Source organism: Chlamydotis macqueenii, chromosome 3 (assembly GCF_036417535.1).
Source record: "Chlamydotis macqueenii isolate bChlMac1 chromosome 3, bChlMac1.mat, whole genome shotgun sequence".
Taxonomy (NCBI): Eukaryota; Metazoa; Chordata; class Aves; order Otidiformes; family Otididae; genus Chlamydotis; species Chlamydotis macqueenii.
In genome coordinates, this window is record NC_141558.1 from 127,547,204 (window position 1) to 127,566,445 (window position 19,242).

Genomic DNA, 19,242 nt, shown 5'->3' on the forward strand with positions numbered 1-19,242 from the left:
GCAGCCTCCACCTCTGCCTAGCAGCCCAGCCCAACAGGAGCCAGTCAACCGACCATGCGAGACGAACATAGCTCTGGAAACGGCTGCCGAGGCATTCCAGGGGCTGGGGGAGCGTTGGCTGCACCTCACTTCTGGGGCTGAATAAACACTCGCCGTGTCCTTTGACTTTCCGGCTGCGTTTCTGCTCCCTGTGCCCGGGGCCAGGGGCTGTGAAGAGCCCATGGGAGGAGGTGATGCAGTGTGGGGGTCAGGCGATGGCCCCCAGTTCCTGCCGGGCTCCAGCTGTGGGCTGGGGCTGGAGGAGCCCCAGGTGCGGGCAGTGAGGGTGATGGAGGCGGCCCCTCCCTGTAAAGGGGTGGGTGCTGCTGGAGGGGCTGGTGCTGCCCTGCCCCGGGTGGCCGTGGAGGGGCCAGTGCGAGCCATGGGAGGACTTACTGGCTGTGGACAGGAGCTGCTGCAGCGGGAAGCTGGAGAGGCTGGTGAAAGGTAAGGAAGAAAAAAACAAATGCCGTCTGACTGGTATCTGCCTCCTGCTGCAGCCCAGAGGGAGCCTCCCTCTCCAGGTGAGGAAGAATTCCTCTTCGTAGCCGGCGGCAGGCCAGACTGGCAACATGCACCGCAGGGTCTGTATGCAACCGAAAGCGCAGGACAGGCACGTGTGTGCGCGTGAGGCTGTGTGTCCTCAAAGCCTCCTACTGTAAGAGTGTAAGACGCCAGTCTGTTCTCTTAAGTGGATGACAGTGAAGTGACCAGAGGTACAGAGGAGGAAGGGAGGGTGGGGTGAGAGAGAGAGAGAGAAAAACTCATCCAAACCGTCAAATTCTCGCAGCAGATCTGAGAGCAGGAGAAGCAATGGGTCCTGGACCAGCAGCGTTGTTTCATCCCTCTTCTGCATCCTCATCCCTCCCTGCCTCTCCCTCTCTTTCTCTCACTGCTGTAGGTTTTTTTTTACTTCCCTATACCTCTCCCTCTCTCCTGCTACCTCTTTGCTTTATTTTTCTCTCTGCTGCCCATTTTTTTTCCATTTATCGGTCTGTCTTCCTATCACAATTTTCAAAATTTCTCCTCATCTGCCTTTTAGCCTTTCACAGTTCCCACCCCCCATCTCTCTATGTCCAGGTCCATGTCCCTGATTTTTCAGTTCCTCTCTCTCTGCCCTGTATCCTACATACACCTTTTCTTTCTTACATTAGATTAAGTTATTCCAGGTCCCTGTCCCTTTGTTTTAATTTCTTCCCTTTCTGTGCCATAGCCCACTTTTGTCTGTATCATTCTCTCTCTGTCTGGCTCCCTTGGTCCCTCCCCTTAGCTCTTTGAGGTTTTTTGGTATTTCTCCGCCCCCCCCCCCCCCAACAACCCCTGCCCTCCTGTCTCATGCCCTCACTCCCCCCTCCACCCCTGTTCTGCCTCCCTATATTCCACCCTGACCCCCATAACCCCCTCTGCCTGCAGACCCTGGGGTGATGCCTGCCCCCCACCACCTGACACCTCCCACCTGCTTCCCTGCACCTCACTCCCATCTCAGTTGTTTTAATTGATAATTTGCAATTGTTTTCAGTTTTATCACTTGTCTTTCTGGGGGTTTATTGTTCTCTATTTGTTATTTTTTTACTCTTTTCCTCACAAGTGGTGGTGGTGGTTTGTTTCCTTTTAATTATTAAACTGTTTTCATCTCAACCCATGAGTTTCCTCACTTCCACCCTTCTCATTCTCTCCCCCTCCCACAAGGGCAGGGGCAGAAGACCAGCCCCAGCGGGGTGTATGTCATCCAGCCAGCAAGGTCACCCCCCCGCGTGGTGTGGTGCGACATGGACACCGAAGGCAAGGGCTGGACTGTTGTCCAGAGGAACTCTCATGACACTGAGATCACGTGGAAGCAATCCTGGACTACATACAAGTATGGCTTCGGGAATGTGCAGGGCGATCACTGGCTGGGCACCGAGTATCTGCACCTGCTGACGCAGCAGGGCACCTACAAAATCCGCTTCATCGTGCGGAACAAGGCCAACGTCACCCATTACGCCGAGTACGACATCTTCAGGGTGGAGAGCGAGGATAGCGGGTACCCGCTGAGGCTGGGCAGGTTTTCTGGTGATGGGGATGACTATCTGACCAGCTATCACCCCAAGAAGGGGGGCATACATGACAACATGAAGTTCAGCACGACCGACAGGGACCAGGACCAGTACAGCGGGAACTGCGCCAACAGCTACGGGGGCTGGTGGTATGACCGGTGCCAGAATGTCCTGCTCAATGCCAAAAAACACATCGTTTGGCCAGGATTCTGTGATAATGGCGACTGCACGTCCTCCCTCATCCTGGTCAAACCCACAGATGTGTGCTGACCGTGCCACAGTGCCCAGCCTCCTGGCAGTTTGTGGGAGTGCTGCCGTCCCCAGCTCAGTGCCCTGTTCCCGTGCCTGCCAACAGCCCTGTGCCAGCCCTGCTGCATGTCCTGCACTGCCTGCGGCTCCCGCACCGTCACCAGCTGAACGACAGCAGCTCTGGGGCTCAGGAGCGATCGCCCAGAGCCCCCAGAACGCGGGTGACTTCACTCAGTGCTGCGGTGGTGCCTGGCACTGGGACACAGGCACTGGTTTGGGGTGGGCGCTCCCGCTCCTGTCCTGGGGAGGGGAGACAGTGCAAGTTCCTTCCCTGTGCGATTGGTGTGTCCCTGCTTTGCTCAGGCCCTGCTCCCTCCCCGGGCCCCATACGCCCCACAGCTCTGCTACCCATGGTGGGAGAAATCATCTGCAATAAACCCTGGAGCCAAACTTTGCTGCCTCATGTCTACCAGCCGTCGTGACACTGCACACACGCGCGGGAGCAGTTGAGGTTGAGGTGGTGGATCTAGGGGAAAGTAGGTGTATGATGCAGATCCTCTCCTAGGCAAGGAGACACGCCTGCTTAAAGGATGCCCCATCTCCCTGGCATGTGCAGAGCTCACCTCTCACAGGGCTGACATGGTGGCTTCTGGTTTCAAGATGGTTTGCTCAGCCAGCTGATTCTGCTCCCTGGCTGAGCTGGTGCAGAGCTGGCATAGAATCATAGAATCATAGAATGGTTAGGGTTGGAAGGGACCTTCAAAGGTCATCTAGTCCAACCCCCCTGCAAGGAACAGGGACATCCACAACTAGATCAGGTTGCTCCAACCTGGCCTTGAACTTTTCCAGGGATGGAGCTTCCACCACCTCTCTGGGAAACCTGTTCCAGTGTTCTATAACCCTCATTGTAAAAAATTTTTTCCTAATATCTAATCTAAATCTACCCCCCTCTGTTTTAAAACCATTTCTCCTTGTCCTATCGCAACAGGCCCTACTAAACAGCCTTTCCCTGTCTTTCTTGTAGGCCCCCTTGAGGTGCTGGAAGACCGCTATCAGGTCTCCCCGGAGCCTCCTCTTCTCCAGGCTGAACAGCCCCAACTCTCTCAGCCTGTCCTCATAAGAGAGGTGCTCCAGCCCTTTTATCATCTTTGTGGCCCTCCTCTGGACCTTCTCCAACTGGTCCACGTCCTTCTTGTGTTGGGGGCTCCAGAACTGGACACAGTACTCCAGGTAGGGTCTCACCAGGGCAGAGTAGAGGGGGAGAATCACCTCCCTAGACCTGCTGGCCATGCTTCTCTTGATGCAGCCCAGGATGCGGTTGGCCTTCTGGGCCACAAGAGCACATTGACTGCTCATGTTGAGCTTCTCGTCCACCAGCACTCCCAAGTCCTTCTCCTCAGGGCTGCTCTCAATCCATTCTCTGCTCAGCCTGTATTTGTGCCTGGGATTGCCATGACCCAGGTGCAGGACCTTGCACTTGGCCTGGTTGAACTTCATGAGGTTGGCACGGGCCCACCTCTGCAGCCTGTCAGGGTCCCTCTGGATGGCATCCCTCCCTTCCAGTGTGGAAGCATAGCATGCAGCGGTTCTGTGCTGCTTTTACTTTTTTTTTTTTTTTCCTGAAATATTTCAATGTTCCACAGCACTAGCCTGTACCGTGAGCTTTTCTCCCTTCAGTACGGTTGTTTGTTACAGCTGAGCACAGCTGTTGTACTTAATTCTGTCTGTGGTTTAATTCTTAGGTCTCTGGATGCAACATTGCTTCCAATGGCTTGTTTCAGCCACTGGGCACTGAACTGCGGCTGGAAGATTACGATTAGCCAACAGGGCCAGCAAAGCCCAGCGTTTTGCAAAATCCTTGCCCATAGTTTGCCCCTGTCCATTACTGGGTGGTTGGGGAAAGGGAAGAAACCACGGATTGAGGTGTGGAGAGGGTGGTGGGCTCCATGAGGGTGTGAGAGATGTGGGTCAGTCAGTCCCATAGTACTCTGCTGCACAGGGGGAATGTGGCTATGGATCTCCTTTGCAATGGAGGCAAGTTTCAACTTAGGATTCAAAAGAAGCCACGGTTCCTCTCCTCTTTTTTTTTTTTTGTAAGAAAACATGAGCTTGAGGAAGGCTTGTGGCTGTGAATCCTGAACAACTTGGGACTCTCAGGCCAAGATCTACAGCTGAGGTCCCAGGGCACCCTGCAGAGCTATAGCAGGGTTGCGCCGGCAGCCCTAACTGCCCTGGAGGCCTCTGTGGGCCTGCAGCCCTGATGCATGGGGAGATGAATGTATGAGGGTGCTGCTTGTTAAGAAAGGCTTCCCAGTTTGAGCTATGCAGCACATACAGATATCACCACACTGGAGCAAGCCTCTACAGACCCAAGCTGATCCAGGCCTCTTAAAATTCTGGGATCCCGGCCATGTCAGGCTGCCTCAGCTTTTAAACCTGCCCCAGATGTCCCTGTCATGCAGTGCTGTGTGGCTTTGCAGTGCTGTTGTCCCTTTCTTCCCTGTCCACTCTACCAGTTACCTTCCACGGCCTGGGCCAGCATTCACAAGGTTAACACGGCAGGGTGGTTGGCTCCAGGTCATGGCTGATAGGGCTGAACTGGGCTGATGCCTGCCTCCTACCCTCAGTGCTTGCTCTTGGCCATGTGGTACTGCATTCCCTTTTTGAAAGATGCTCACCTTGAAACACAACTATCTTCTTTAAGTGAAAGTTTTGTCTTTAATTCCTCATTTAAGCCTAATGAAAAATTTTCCCTTTGAAAGTCTTTTCTTACTGCACAGGAGCCTCAGGTCTGCTCCTGGCAAGAAACTGGCAGCAGTTACAAGAAGTTCCCAAGCAAATGAAGGATATTTAGGCATGTCTGTGAAGATTCTGAAAACAATTTTATTCTGCAGGATTGTTGTAGGTTAGCCCTGCTCTGGACCAAGCTACGCAGTCTCTCTCTCACTCCCCCCACCCTCCGAGAGACCGGGGGAGATGATATAAGAAAAAAGGCTTGAGGTTTGAGATAAGGTCAGGGAGAGATCCTTAAAGTTACCGTTATGGGCAAAACAGACTCGACTTGGGGAAAAATAGTCATTTATTTCTCAAACCAAAGCAGGAGAATGAGACAGAGAACAAGATAACCTCCCCCCACCCCCCCTCCCCGGGCTTAACATTATCTCTGCCACCTCCCCCCCCCCCGAATGGCACAGAGGGGGAAGAGGGAATGGGGGTTGCGGTCAGTCCATCACACGTTGTTTCACGCCGCTGCTTCATGGTCGGGGGAAGAACTCCTCACATTCCTCCCCTGCTCCTTCGTGGGGTCTCTCCCATGGGCCACAGTCCTCCGTGAAACTGCTCCGGCGTGGGTCATCTCTTCCACAGGGTGCAGTCTCTCCAGAACGGCTGCCCCAGTGGGGCCTCCATGGGCCACAGCCTCCTTCAGGCACCTGCCTGCTCCGGCATGGGGTCCTCCCCGGGCTGCAGGGGGACCTCTGCTCCTCCATGGGCCTCCCCGGGCTGCAGGGGCACAGCCGGCTCCACCATGTTCATCACCACAGGCTGCAGGGGAATTCTGGCCAGGAGCTGCATTACTGCTCCCCCTCCTTCTGCACTGACCTTAGCGTCTGCAGCCGTTCCTCTCACAAGAAATTCTTCTCAACAGGCTGGCAGACGCCTCTCAGAATCTCATTCACATCCCATCTTCTCTACTCTTTTTTTTCTGTTTTCCCCTTCTTAAATCTGTTATCGCAGAGGCGTTATCAGGGAACATTCTGCTACCAATCGGCTTGGCCTTGGCCAGCAGCGGGTCTGCCCTGGGCCCCGCTGAGTCCACTGGATAAAGGGGAAACAACTTCTAGAAGCTTCTTACAGAAGCTGCCACCGTAGCTCCCCTCACTGATTAAAACCAGGACATTCCACCCCTCACCTCTGTGAATTTGTGCATGTCTGTGCAGATTCTGAAAACAATTTTATTCTGCAGGCTAAAAGCAAAGCAAGAAGAGAATAAGACCTTGCTGGATCAGGAGGGTTTTAGGTTTCTGTGCAGTTTTCTCTCCAGATGGAAAATGTTTGGAAACTGCTGTGTTTGTATAAAGACTTGTTCTACTAATGATCCCTAAAAACCCACCACAGGTGAAAGGCTAGAGACAAAGCAGGGAGCTTTGCTACTTTTCAGGAGAAGAGGAAAAGAAAACAGGTCTTCATATACAGGAACAACTCGATTCACCCCCAGTCCCCCAGCCAGCAAAATGGGTCCCAGCAGGACACTGGTCTGGCCGTGTGCCTGGTGCAGACAGGAGAGGAAAGAGTACTAATGGTAGGGAGCTGGTTTGATGAGGATGGCAGAAGCTTTGCAGTTCCCGTTGCACAGGCTGCCCCACTTTATGGCCCCCTTGACGTTCAGCTGTACGGAATAACATGCCGAGTACCACCACTCGCCCCCAGAGCGGGAAGCGCAGTTCCCTCTATAAGTGTCCTGATCCCAATCTTTTGTGGAGAACTTCATGTTGTTGTGAATGTTCCTGGGATTGTCTGAGTCCATGGCATCCTCCGCTGTCCCCGAGTACGTTCCCAGCCTCAGCCGGTACCCGTGGGACTCATCTTCCACACTGAAGAGGTTGTAGTCTGCAAACTTTGTATTGTTTGCGGCATCCCAGATGACAAACCTGACCTGGTAGACTTTCTGCCTGGAGATCTGATGGATGTACTCAGTGCCCAGCCAGAAATCAGTGTGCACGTTCCCAAAGCCATACTTGTAGGTGCTCCAGGACTCAGCCCAGGTGATCTCCGTGCTCTGCCGGTTCCTCTGGATGACCGTCCAGCCCCCGTCTGTTGTGTTCATCTCGCAGTACACCACGATGGGGTGCAGGCCTGTGGGCTGGATGACGTAGACGCCACTGGGGCTGGCAGCAAGGACCTCACTGCAGTCCTTGGGCAAACCTGCAGTGGGAGAGAAGGTGATATAACAAAAGTCTGTGCAACAGGACAAGACCATGTTTCACCCTGTGGCAGGGAAGAGGGACATCTGGCCAGAGTACCTGGGGGATAATCAGCTGTCCCAGCCCAGAGAGGTGAGTGTGCTTGGCTGGAGGTGAGAGTAGGTTGGCCTCAGCCCTCTGTTCCATTTCCATATGGGACACCTAACAGGAGGCAGCCTCAGTGAAAGGCACCAGACCCACTGGGCTCTGCTGGTATCAGACCAGGAGACTAAGGACACTAGTGGGCTGTTCTGGGTCTCCTGAAAAGGGATTGTGTCGCTAAAACCGGGTCACGCTGAGGAGGAAGGTGAAGAGGACCTTGCCTCTGCCTGTGACTGAGGGAATGGGTGAAAAATGACCCCTTCAAGCACACAGATACCCTTACCAGTCTGCACAGTGCGTGCGCACACACACACACGCACATGCATGCACAAGTGCAGCACTGCAATCTGCATGAGGTACACCTCCTCACATCCACCATCCTCAGTCCTGGAGCGGGGCCAGGGCTAGGGACAGCGTAGGGCCCTTCCCCACCCGGAGTTGGCTGCACATGAGTGCGCAGCACTGGGTCCCCCCTGTGCTGGCAGGTGTGGTCTCCCCATGCCTTCAGCTTGCTTGCTGCAGGACCTCCCACTGCGGTAAGGTCATCCTGACAGGTGGGCAGAGCTCCTCTCCACAGCTGAGCAAAGACTGGGGTTGATGTTGCCTCTCCCCAGCGTGCCTGCCTGTATACACTATGGAGGTGGTTTTTGGATCTGAGGCATGATGACACACCCTCTCCCAAGTGTCGCTTTACCAAGCCTCCACTGGCCCAGAGCATGGGCTGGGGCTGCTCACTAGCCAGGGCTGACCCAGACCGAGGAACTGAAGGGGGTTGGTGAGAGTACTGCGATGCCCATGGGATGCTACATACTGGTTTTCTTCAGAGCACTTGCCGAAGTGTTGGAGGGAGATTTCTTGAAGATGTTTAGGGTTTGTACACGCATGGAGTGGCCTGGGGCAGCCAAGACCAGCATGCAAGCAAGGAGTAGGAGGCACTGGGCTGCTAGAAAGGGAAAAGATGGAGAAAAGATGAAATGTGACCCTCCCTCCCGAGAGACGGGAAATCCCATGGCTCCAGCATTGCACAGTGTAACACGACCATGTGAGATGCAGGAGTGCACCAAGCATGCTGAGCAGCATCAGACTGGTCCATGGAAGCTGGAAAGCTTGCCAAAAGGCTTCAACTCTTTTGCCCTAGGGATAGAGAACCTTGCCTTTTCCCCTTGATTAGCTCCTGAAAAGTCACGCATGAGATAATTTTGGGTGGAGTGCCACTACCCTCCACAGTGCGCAAAGACCAGTGCACAGAGCCTCTCCCTACGGCTGGGCTGCCCCACCTGTGCTCCTCCCGTTGCTAGCAAGGAGCGCCCGCTTCCCAGCCCCGTACTCACCCACGGTGTTCAGAGAGGGATGCCCTCAGGAGCACAGAGCTGTGGAGTGGCAGGTCTCACAGAGGCATTTGTAGAGTTCCCTGCTGTGGGCGGGGTGAGTGGATCCTAACCCCCCGCTCCCGGCTTTCTTCCTTCTGGAGGAGGAAACTGGGCTGGCTTTCCTCTGTGCCCTTAGAAAACACCAGCTGAGATGAAGGTGCCTGTGGCTCTAGATGCATAGTTTTCTGAGCTGCAAAGAAAATAACTCCTGTGCCAGCAAAATTTCTTTGAATGGTCTCTTCTGTGAGTGCTTAGCTGCTTGGATTGAATTTCCCCTGGAAACAGCATATTTGGGACCTTTGAAGAGTGCAGCTCAGTAAATAAACACTTGAATGCCAGTCACCAGCCAGTGTGGAAAGCAAACACTGGGGATGTCCCCGCCTCACACCATTACAGCAGGGTGCTGCCAGGTCAACTGCTTCTTGTCTAATGTGCTTGTGAGAAGCCCAGCCTAGCTCTTGGTGGGGAAGTTAGAGCAGTCTTGAGACTCCCAGAGAGACTGACTGTTGTGGGACAATATTTGGAGTGGCTAGTTTTTTCTAGACTGCATGACAGCAGGCAGGTGGTCCCCATCTGGGGGAAGCAGAAGAGGTCTCTGTTCCACATTCCCGATCTGCAAGGATGCAGCTGAATGGGTCTGCTGACAGTGGCTAAAAGGTTTCTGTAGGCCAGTTGAGATAGCTGTGGTCTCTGGGACACTGGGTTTGGGAGACTGGCCATGCAGGATGGATGGCTGCAGAGTAGAGCAAGTGTCTGCCCAGGAACGGAACTAAACTGGGTAGATGTTGGATACCTGGAGTACCAGGGGCACTTAGTGAACAATCCAGACCAAATGGAATTGTTATGTTTGTGAGCAGCAGGCCTCAAGGACATCACTGAAGCCGCTTGTGAGAAAGTACTGAAGCTGCCTGTAAGAAAGTACTGAAGCCACCTGTGAGAAAATAATGAGGCCGCCTGTGAGAAAGTAATGAAGCTTCCTGTGAGAAAGTAAACGAAGCAACCTTGAGAAGAAGGAAAACAGCTGGCATACGTGACTGGGGGCTGAACGTGAAGCAGGGTGCAGGTGGAGAGGGCCGTGCGCGTGAACATAGAGACTTAACGAATCATATTTTAGCTAGGAGCGCGTGCATGATATAGTTAACCAATTAGTAGAGAGCTTGCGCATGATACGGAATTAGAAGGGCTATATTAACCGGGATGTATCAACAATAAATTGGCATTTGCTTGATCATATTGGTCGTCAGCAGTGTCCGTTACTTCCGCGTCAACAGGTGGCGCCCGAACAGGGACCCTCAGATCGGCGTTGGTCATCCCGACGGAACCGAAATAGGAAAAGAAGAGGGGGCGGAAGCCGGTCGAAGGCGAGTGCTGCCCCGGCACTCGGGAAGTCGCTATAGCGCAAAAAGGTACAAAAGGTACGGAGGGAATCTCGTCTTGGCCAGGCGAGCGGCCGGGGAGGAGATGGGGTCCACACTGACCAAAGAGGAGTCAGCAGTGGTTAAGCTCCTCCAACATATGCTCTCTATGAGAGGACTGAGTTATGACTCAGCCGTCCTAGAAGCTTTGCTGCAGTGGGCAAAGAAAAGGGAATTAATCTCCACAGTTGATGATGCTTTTGAACTCCCGACATGGGAGAAGATAGGAAAAGAGCTGTGGGATGAAAAAAGTAAAGGATCAAAGGAGGCGAGCAAACTCTCCACCGTGTGGAGGCTAATTAACGAAACATTGATAAGCATGAAAGCCGAACGTTCAGTTGCCACATCTGCTTTTGTGGCCTTAACTCCAGCCGGCAGGTCCACCTCCGCTACTAGCATGCCGTTCTCGGGTTTAACGAGCCCTGCCGCCGCCCCGGCTCGTGCTGAGGGTGGGGGGGTTCGAGTCCCAGCAAGGACTGCAGGAGCTGCAGCCACAGCCCCTATAACTATAGATATACAAGCACCAGAAGGAAAAACTGCCGAAAGCCTTTCACCATCAGATGTACCACCACCAGGCACCCCGCCACACTGCGCCAGTGCAGGCTCAGAGTCACGAGCCTTTTCGCCGGCGCCAGCAGCTCCGGTTTATCCCCCGTTACCACCTTCTTCCCTGCCACCACGGCATGAGGAAGAGGGGGATGAACATTCATCCGGCTTGAAGGATGCACAGCTGCAAGAGACACTAAAAAGGCTAGAAGCCCTAGAGGTTCGCCTAGAAGCGTCGCTGGGAAACTTGTCAACTCCTTCGCCTGTGCCACATCGAGACCTGTCAGCATCCAACCTATTCGTTCCGAACGGAGCATCGGGTGAGATCAGTCTTTTTGCACCTTTGCAAGGGACGCCGGCGGGAGGGGCCGGGGTTTTGAATCCGATAGTGCAGTGGAAAGAGGTGATTCGAGGTGCTTTGATAGAAGGAGAGCCTTTGCCCATGGCATTTCCAGTTGTGACCAATAATACTGGGAGAAGTGTGTGGCAAGCATTAGACTGGAAAATATTGAAGGAAGCTAAAAGTGCAGTTACTCAGTATGGGCTAAAATCATCATATACTCAATCTGTGTTGCAGCATATTTTTTTTTGTCACAGTTTTTAACTCCTTATGATATTAGAATGATTGTCCAGATGCTTTTGCTACTGTCACAGCAGCTGCAGTTCTTTCAGTACTGGCAGGCTGCTTGTGATAGGGCACCTGCAACGCCTCGACAACAGGGTGATCCATTATTCGGGGTGCAAACTCAAATGCTGATGGGAGTGGGACCCTACACACGATCTGATTGGCAAGCGCAATTTGCTACCGAAGTGTTACAACTGGGCCAAGATTTGGCTTATAGAGCGCTTGCTAGGGTGTATGATGAAAAGTCCGGACCTGCCGTTACGTCAGTAAGGCAAGGTCCCACAGAACCATATGGGAAATGTATTGATCGGTTGCACACCGCAATTATGGCTCACCCTGATCTGGATGATGACATGAAAGCAAAGTTCTTAGATATGCTTGCCTTTAATAATGCTAACAAAAAAAAAAAAAAAAAAAAAAAAAAAAAAAGCCTAAGAGAGCCCTTAAGAGCCCTTAGTGTGCTGCCAAAAGGATCTAGTACAGGGCAACTGCTGGAAGCTGTCGAGCGAATGTTAGAACAAGAAAAGGCTCCGGTCATGGTTGCTGCTGTAGGTGCAGCCGTTAAACCGTTGATATCAATAAAGCAGTGCGTGATTAACTGTCTGTAACCCCCATTCCCTCTTCCCGCCCCCCATCCCTGTCCCGCTCAGGGGTCAGGGGAGGGAGGTGGAGATGGTGTTGGGCCTGGGAGGAGGGAGGGGTGGGGGGAGGTTGTCTTGTTCCTTTTTTCATTGTCCTGCTTTGGTTTTAGTGATGGTCTGTTTTTTGCCTGTAGCGGTGGCTTTAAGGATCCCTCCCTATTCTTGTCTTAAACCTCGGGTTTTAGTTTTCTTTCCTCCTATATGCCCGGGGCCACAGCCGCCGCCAGGCGCCCCCACCCCCCCGCCCCTGACGTGGTTAACAGATACTCCTGTCTGAGTCGAGCTTTGTATAAGTGGAAGGACCGTTCCCTCTTATAACATGGGGGAAGGGATACGCTCATGTCTTTACAGGAGCAGTAAACAAGTGGATCCCTGTCTGTCTCATCTGCGGGTATTTCAGAACATGTTTGATTGACCTGCCAGATACCGGTCGGACAGCAACTCTGTGTAAAACAGCAGCAACCACGAGTGCTGAGTGCTAAAACTACAAAAGATGGAACTTTTTGGGATCAGTAAAGATGGACTTCTGTCTATTTTTTAACTATTCAAGAACTAATGTTTCTAGAGGGGTAATGACTGTAAATGCTTTAAGATCTACACATTGCAACGACACAGCATGACGTAATCATGCGAGCACATATCAAAATCTAGACAGCATAAAAGACCTAAACGAAGCATACATAGCATTGAATCTGATTGCCAAGACAATACAGAGTTTTGGAAACTAAGTAAAATTATTGCTGCTTCAGTCTTTACACCTGGTGTGGCAAGTGCCTAGGCATTAACTATGCTAAATAAATTGGACTGTTGGCTTGCTAAGCAAATAAATACAACTGCATCGGCACTATTAACGCTGTTAACTGATGTAGATTCTATATACTATGCTACTTTATAAAACAGAATCGCTGTTAGCCTGCAGAGCACATATTTGACAGGCCTTGTTGTATGCACTGGCCATGCATGCAGCAACACCTAGTCAGTACTCTTTCACTGAATCTGCTGAGGGGATAAACAGAGGTGGCTCGGAGCGGAGGGGAGAGGACAGACCCAGAGCACACTTTATTTACAACAGGGGACGCCCTGAAGGTGCTGCGCCTGTCTCCCTTCTCTGCTCTGACCCGGCTGATAAACAGCCTCTTGCTCAGCGGTGTCTTTCGCATAGTTGGGTTAGTAACAGAATAGATCAGCAATAGATTTTTTTATTATTATTAGCACAAAATCATGACTGTCAGGATTTTGATGGGCTTTGCTGCATGAATCTGTCTGATCATTCGGAATCTATTCACAAAAGTATTCAAAACTTGCAAAAAGGAGTACAAAAACAGCAACAAAGTGATGGTTTTGATATTCAGAAATCTTTTGGTGACTTGATATAAGCTTGTTACTAATAGTTGTGGGATGCTTATTCATTCCTTTTATATATGTATTTTGATCTATATTCTGTGTCTTAAAATGTGTGCAGACTTTAACAGATAAAGCGTTGAAACAAGCCTCTTCTCATAAAAAAAGAAGGGGGAGATGTGGTATTTTGCTGAGCCAGTATGGTATCAGTGAAAGCACACCGACCTTGAGGGAGGAATGCAATCATGCTCTCAGGAAGAAAGCCATGGAATGAGAAGGGAAGCTTTAAGATACAAAACATTGTTAGCAGAATTTATGGCTTGTTTCAACAGAGGCCTGCAGAAAACTAGTCATTGCTCTTATAGATAAGTTACTGGAGTTGTTATATCTATAATAGTAGAAGAATGTTATAGTAGAAAATTACTAGAAGGTAGTGAAACTTAGCTTTGCTTCATAATCATGAATATGTATAACGTGTGATCAGTAATTTTATTAACTAAGCTTGTGTGTGGCATAATTGGGTGGTTGCTGTCCTTGGTTAAAATCGGAATTGTGATACTAGGCATCATACTAGGCATAATCATTAACATACCATGCTTGCAAAAAATGATTAACAACTCAATACAGACAATCTGGCTAATAAAAAAAAAAAAAAAAAAAAAAAAAGGGGAGATTCAGTAGAGGCCTACATGAACCTAGTTGATATTGTAGTAAAATAAGGTCAGGAGTACCAAAAAGGGCCATAGGAGGACCATGTTATTTTGGAAAATTGATAGTGTTTGCTCCACCTATGAGAACATTACGGTATCATACGCGAGCAAGAAGATCGCTAAAAGTATTGACTCCCCATTGTGACGGCAATTTAACCCTGTTGGGTACAGCTGAGCGGATAGCATTATCTTTATTTGTTCCTTGGGCAGCAACTGCAAAAACTTTAGCTAACTTAAATAAATTAGCTTGTTGGGCACAAAAGCAAATGAATTTAACCTCTAGCATGTTATCAGGATTATTAGAAGACATGGATAGCATGCGTCATGATATTTTTGCAGAATCTAGCAGCCATTGATTTTTTGTTATTAGCGCATGGACATGAAGATTTTGAAGGTATGTGTTGCATGAATGTTTCTGATCACTCTAAGTCGATACGCTATCAGTTGGCAGAGTTATGATGCAACATGCATGCAATACAAGTGGAAAGCAGGTTAACAGACTGGTTGAAATCCTTGGGGGTCACAGGCTGGCTAAAAGATTTGATAGTTTATGGGTTGGTATTATTGACGGGTTTGCCGTTGACACTGATGATTTTGGGGTATATTTAAAAATGCTTTGTGAAAGCTATGGAACGTATGATGAAAGTGGGTCTGGATTGTTCAAAACAAAAAGGGGGATTTGTTGGATACCTGGAGTACCAGGGGCACTTAGTGAACAATCCAGACCGAATGGAATTGTTATGTTTGTGAGCAGCAGGCCTCAAGGACATCACTGAAGCCGCTTGTGAGAAAGTACTGAAGCTGCCTGTAAGAAAGTACTGAAGCCACCTGTGAGAAAATAATGAGGCCGCCTGTGAGAAAGTAATGAAGCTTCCTGTGAGAAAGTAAACGAAGCAACCTTGAGAAGAAGGAAAACAGCTGGCATACGTGACTGGGGGCTGAATGTGAAGCAGGGTGCAGGTGGAGAGGGCCGTGCGCGTGAACATAGAGACTTAACGAATCATATTTTAGCTAGGAGCGCGTGCATGATATAGTTAACCAATTAGTAGAGAGCTTGCGCATGATACGGAATTAGAAGGGCTATATTAACCGGGATGTATCAACAATAAATTGGCATTTGCTTGATCATATTGGTCGTCAGCAGTGTCCGTTACTTCCGCGTCAACAGGTAGATGCTAGGCAGCAACGGGGATCTGAGCATGTAGGGAGGGGAGTGGAGAGGTCTGAGCATGCACACAGGCGAAAACAGAAAGCTTGACCCTGTGTTCATAGGGAAGGAATGGGGGAGATATGAATGTGCACGGCGGGAAAGTGGAGGGGAACTGAGGGTGCCCAGAGGGACTGGAAGGGATCTGACGTTGGGAATCTTAGGAATGGAGTACCCACAGAAGGGACAAGTGGGACCTGAGTGTTGATGGAGGGCAACACTGGGAATCTGAGGGCACTTGTGGAAAAGAGAGATGTGAGTGTGCAGAGAGGGGAGAAGTCAGCACTAAGCAGGCACTGAAAGAAACAGAGGAAATCCGAGTATTCAAGAAGGGGAACAGAGGACATCTGGGTGCACACAGAGGGAAATGGAGGACACTTGAGTGTACAAGGAGGGGAATGGAGAAGCTATGAAACAGCTGGATAGGAATGGAGAGCATCTGAGAATGCTTGGAAGTGGACAGAATGAGTCTGAGGGGATCTAGAAGCACCCAGAAGGGAACAGAGGGAATCTGAAAGCATGGTTTGGATGTAAGGCACTCAGAAAGGATAGCGGGGACTGGGGGGTGCACAGAGGGGAGTGGAGGAGACCAGAGCATGCATGGGTGGGAACTGTGGGGTTCCAAGGCACAGGTAGGGAAGCAGAAAGGATCTACAAGCACTCAAAAGGGAATGGAAGGTAATCGAGGGTCCACAGAGGGGAACAGAGGAAGCATGAGCATAGAGAAGAATGGAGGGGACCACAGTACCATGTGGGAGAACAGAGTTGCATGGAGGGGATCTGGATGCATGTAGAATTGAATGAATGGTTTTGGTGTACCCTCTGATGCTCCCCAGGGTCTTTTATTTGCCCTCTGGTGCAATGCAGAGGCTTCCATTTGGTCTCTTGTCCCCTAAGAATCATTCCATTTACCTTTTGGTGCACCCAAAAGAAGGTGTATGTTCGGAGGGCTCTGATTTCCCTCCTGTACACCTCAGACTCCTCTGTTTGCATTCTGGTGCTGCCTAGAGCCCCCCATTTTCTTTGCAGTGCATCACAGTGTTCTACATTTGCTTTCCTTTTCATGCCAGAGCCCTCTGTATGCCCTCAGGTGCTCCCCAAGCCCTCACCTGCACTCTGTTTCCCTTTGCAAATCCTTGTCACCCCAGAGGCCCTGGGTGATGCTGAGTAGAAAGTCAGGATAAGACTCCAGTCTGGAGATAGTGACAGTCCATTCCTTGCTGGGGCCACAGACCAAGCCTGCCTGCAGAGATAGGGAAGGTCTGAGGTCAAGCCCAGTTCTGTCCCATCGGGGCAGAACTGGAGGAATGAGGCTTGGCACAGACATAGCTGCTGCACAGCTGCCATGTAGCCAAGAGTAAAGATGCAGCTTAAAAGCAACTCTCGAGGAGGAGTGGGCCGTCTCTTCTAGCTTTTTTCACAACAGTCCTTTTCAGTGAAGGAGCTAACTTTGGACATGGCCGGCTAAACTCCTTAACTCAGCAAACTATGCTCTGAGAAGGTGGAAACGACTCAAGGGCGCTGGCATTGGCCCACTCTCACAAGCAGTAACAGGGGAATCTCTGCAACAACCCAGGCAAAGTCCTGTGGTACGGGAAGCAATGCCTGATGGTTCCTAGGGCCAGCTCCTGCCTCAGGATCTAGGTCTTCCCTTCCAATAGGGAAGCACAAGGATCCCCAGTGCCAGGTAAAGACAGGTTTTACTTCCATAACTAGGGACAAAGGACAGTCTCTGGATGCCCAGGTATCGTGGTTACTCTAAGGTCTCTTGGGCTATGGCCCCACCATGCATTCTTCTCCCATCTGTAACAGTGACAGTGTCTGGGGTGGGTTGGGTAAGGGCCTGGGTGCTCTGGGCAAATGCAGAGGCCACAAACCTACAGGAGGCCCTTGATTCAACTATAGGATTGTTTTGGAGGGTGTGCTGATCCAGGAGGATGAGGGTAGGGTGTACTGACCTTAATAAATGTGGTCTGACCAGGCCCTCTTTGCTGCCATTGAGGTAAGATGTTTTCCGGCACTGGGGAAACAAGTGGTTTGCTGAGGCAGGTGGCAATGTGATGGCCTCTCTTGCCATCTCATTGGGATGTGATGGCAAGATGTGAAAGGACCTCTGGAGATCTCCTGGTCCAACACCCCCCTCAAGAAATATCAGTGACAGCAGGCCACCCAGGAAAGTGTCTGCTTGGGTTTTGAATATCCCCAAGGATGGAGACTCTAGCCCTGGGCAACCTATGCCAGTGTTTGGTCAGCCTCACAGTGAAAAAGTATTTTCTTGTGTTCAGATGGAACTGCCTATACATCAGTTTGTGGTCATTGCATCTTGTCCTGGCACTGGGCACCAACTGGAAAGAGCCCAGCTCGCACTTCTTTGTTCTGTCCCTTCAGGTATTTATACACACTGATAAGATCCCTCTCTGAGCCTTCTTTTCTCTAAGCTGAACAGTTCCAGCTCTCTCAGCCTTTCCACAAAGGAGAACTGCTCCAGTCCCTTCATCATCTTTGTGGCCCTTTGATGGACTCTGTCTAGCATATCCATGTCTCTCTTACACTGGTGAACCCAGAACTGGACTCCAGGTAAGGTCTCACCAGTGCTGAGCAGAGGGGAAGGCCTCCTTCAACCTGCTAGCAACACTACTCCTAGTGCAGTCCAGGGTGCTGCTGGCATTCTTTAGCATGACCGTACATTGCTGGCTGATGGTCAGTTTCTTGTCCACCAGGATCTCCATGTCCTTCTTCACAGACCTGCTTTGCAGCTGGATGGCCCCAGGGTTGACTCCAGGAGTATACCACTGGTGACTGGTGTCCAGCTGGACTTTATGCCACTGATCAGCACTCTCTGGGCCTGTCCATTCAGCTGTTTTTCAGTCCACCTCCCTGTTCACTTCTCTAATCCATATTTTGCCAGTTTGTCTGTTAGGAGGTTTTGGGAGACAGTGTCAAAAAGCTTACTAAAATCGAGGTGAACAATATCCACTGCTGTCCCCTTATCCATCATGCGAGTGTCATTGTAGAAGGCTAGCAGGTTACTTAAATACAACTTTCCCTTTGTAAATCTATGCTGACTAGTTCAGATCATCTTCTTGTCTTTCATGTGCTTGGAAATGGTTTCCAGGACTAGCTGCTTCATCACCTTCTGAGGATCAAGGTGAGGCAGACTAGCCTGTGGTTCCCTGGGTCCTCCTTCTTGCTCTTGAGTAACATTTACTTTCCTCCAGTCTTCAGACACTTCTCCCAGTGGCCAGGATCAATCAAAGATTATTGAAAGCGGCCTTCCAGTGACACTGGTCAACTCCCTCAGCATTTGCAGGTATATCCTGCCCATGGACTTCTGTATGTCCAGTTTGCTTAAGTATTCCCTAACCTGATCCTCTTCCAGCAAGAGTATGTGTTACTTGCTTCAGCCTTTCCCCTGATCTCTTGGGCTTGGGATTCCTGAAGACTGGTCTCCCCAGAAAAGCAGAAGTGAAGCCTTTTCCATGTCCTGTGTCACCAGGGCCTCTGAATGGAGATTCAGCAGCAGATTCACAGGAATTCCCATTTTCCATAGTATTCCTTTTGTTTATTTACTTGTAGAAATCTTTCTTGCTGCCCCTCACCTCTCTTGCCAGATGCCACTCCAGGCCAGCCTTGGCTTTCCCAGCCCCATCCCTGAATTGCTGGACAGCATCTCCTTATTCCAGCAGCCATCATACTCTGCTTCCATCTGGTGAACGCTTCCTTTATATGTGTAAGTTTACTCAGGAACTCCTTGCTCATCCACACAAGCTTTCTGCAACTTTTGCTTGATCTCTTGCTTGTTTGCAGAAAATATAAGAAAAGCATAATATAAACATATATAATAAAATCATGTCCCCTATCTCCATCTACTTTTTTGCTTTTGGGGTGAGAAGTGTGCTGGTGGTCCCCACTTCCATAGATTCCTCTGCTGGGGGTGGCAAGGTAGATGGTGCAGAGCATGGCAGATCACCTCTCAGGATGCTGGTACACACTCTGATGC

General features: G+C 50.6%; 1 protein-coding gene and 1 pseudogene across 1 annotated transcript; one reads left to right on the forward strand and one right to left on the reverse strand.

Annotated features, from left to right (window-relative positions):
* The first annotated feature begins 611 nt into the window (after window positions 1–611).
* On the forward strand, window positions 612–2,460 carry LOC147601526 (fibrinogen-like protein 1-like protein pseudogene; annotated as a pseudogene).
* Window positions 2,461–5,819: 3,359 nt separating this feature from the next.
* On the reverse strand, window positions 5,820–8,396 carry LOC147601527 (fibrinogen-like protein 1-like protein). Its single transcript, XM_086745041.1, has 2 exons — window positions 8,199–8,396; window positions 5,820–7,247 (listed from the first exon to the last, which is right to left on the reverse strand). Exons 1-2 carry the CDS (start codon window positions 8,299–8,301, stop codon window positions 6,619–6,621), a joined length of 732 nt encoding a protein of 243 aa, XP_086601167.1. The 5' UTR covers window positions 8,302–8,396; the 3' UTR covers window positions 5,820–6,618.
* Between the last annotated feature and the right edge of the window lie 10,846 nt (window positions 8,397–19,242).

Excerpts from the sequence above, each read along its gene's own strand:
- LOC147601527 (XM_086745041.1), bottom strand. The coding sequence starts at position 8,301 with ATGCTGGTCTTGGCTGCCCCAGGCCACTCCATGCGTGTACAAACCCTA. Across the intron at positions 7,248-8,198 it reads AAGTGCTCTGAAGAAAACCA|GTTTGCCCAAGGACTGCAGT; the intron begins GTATGTAGCATC and ends CTCCCACTGCAG.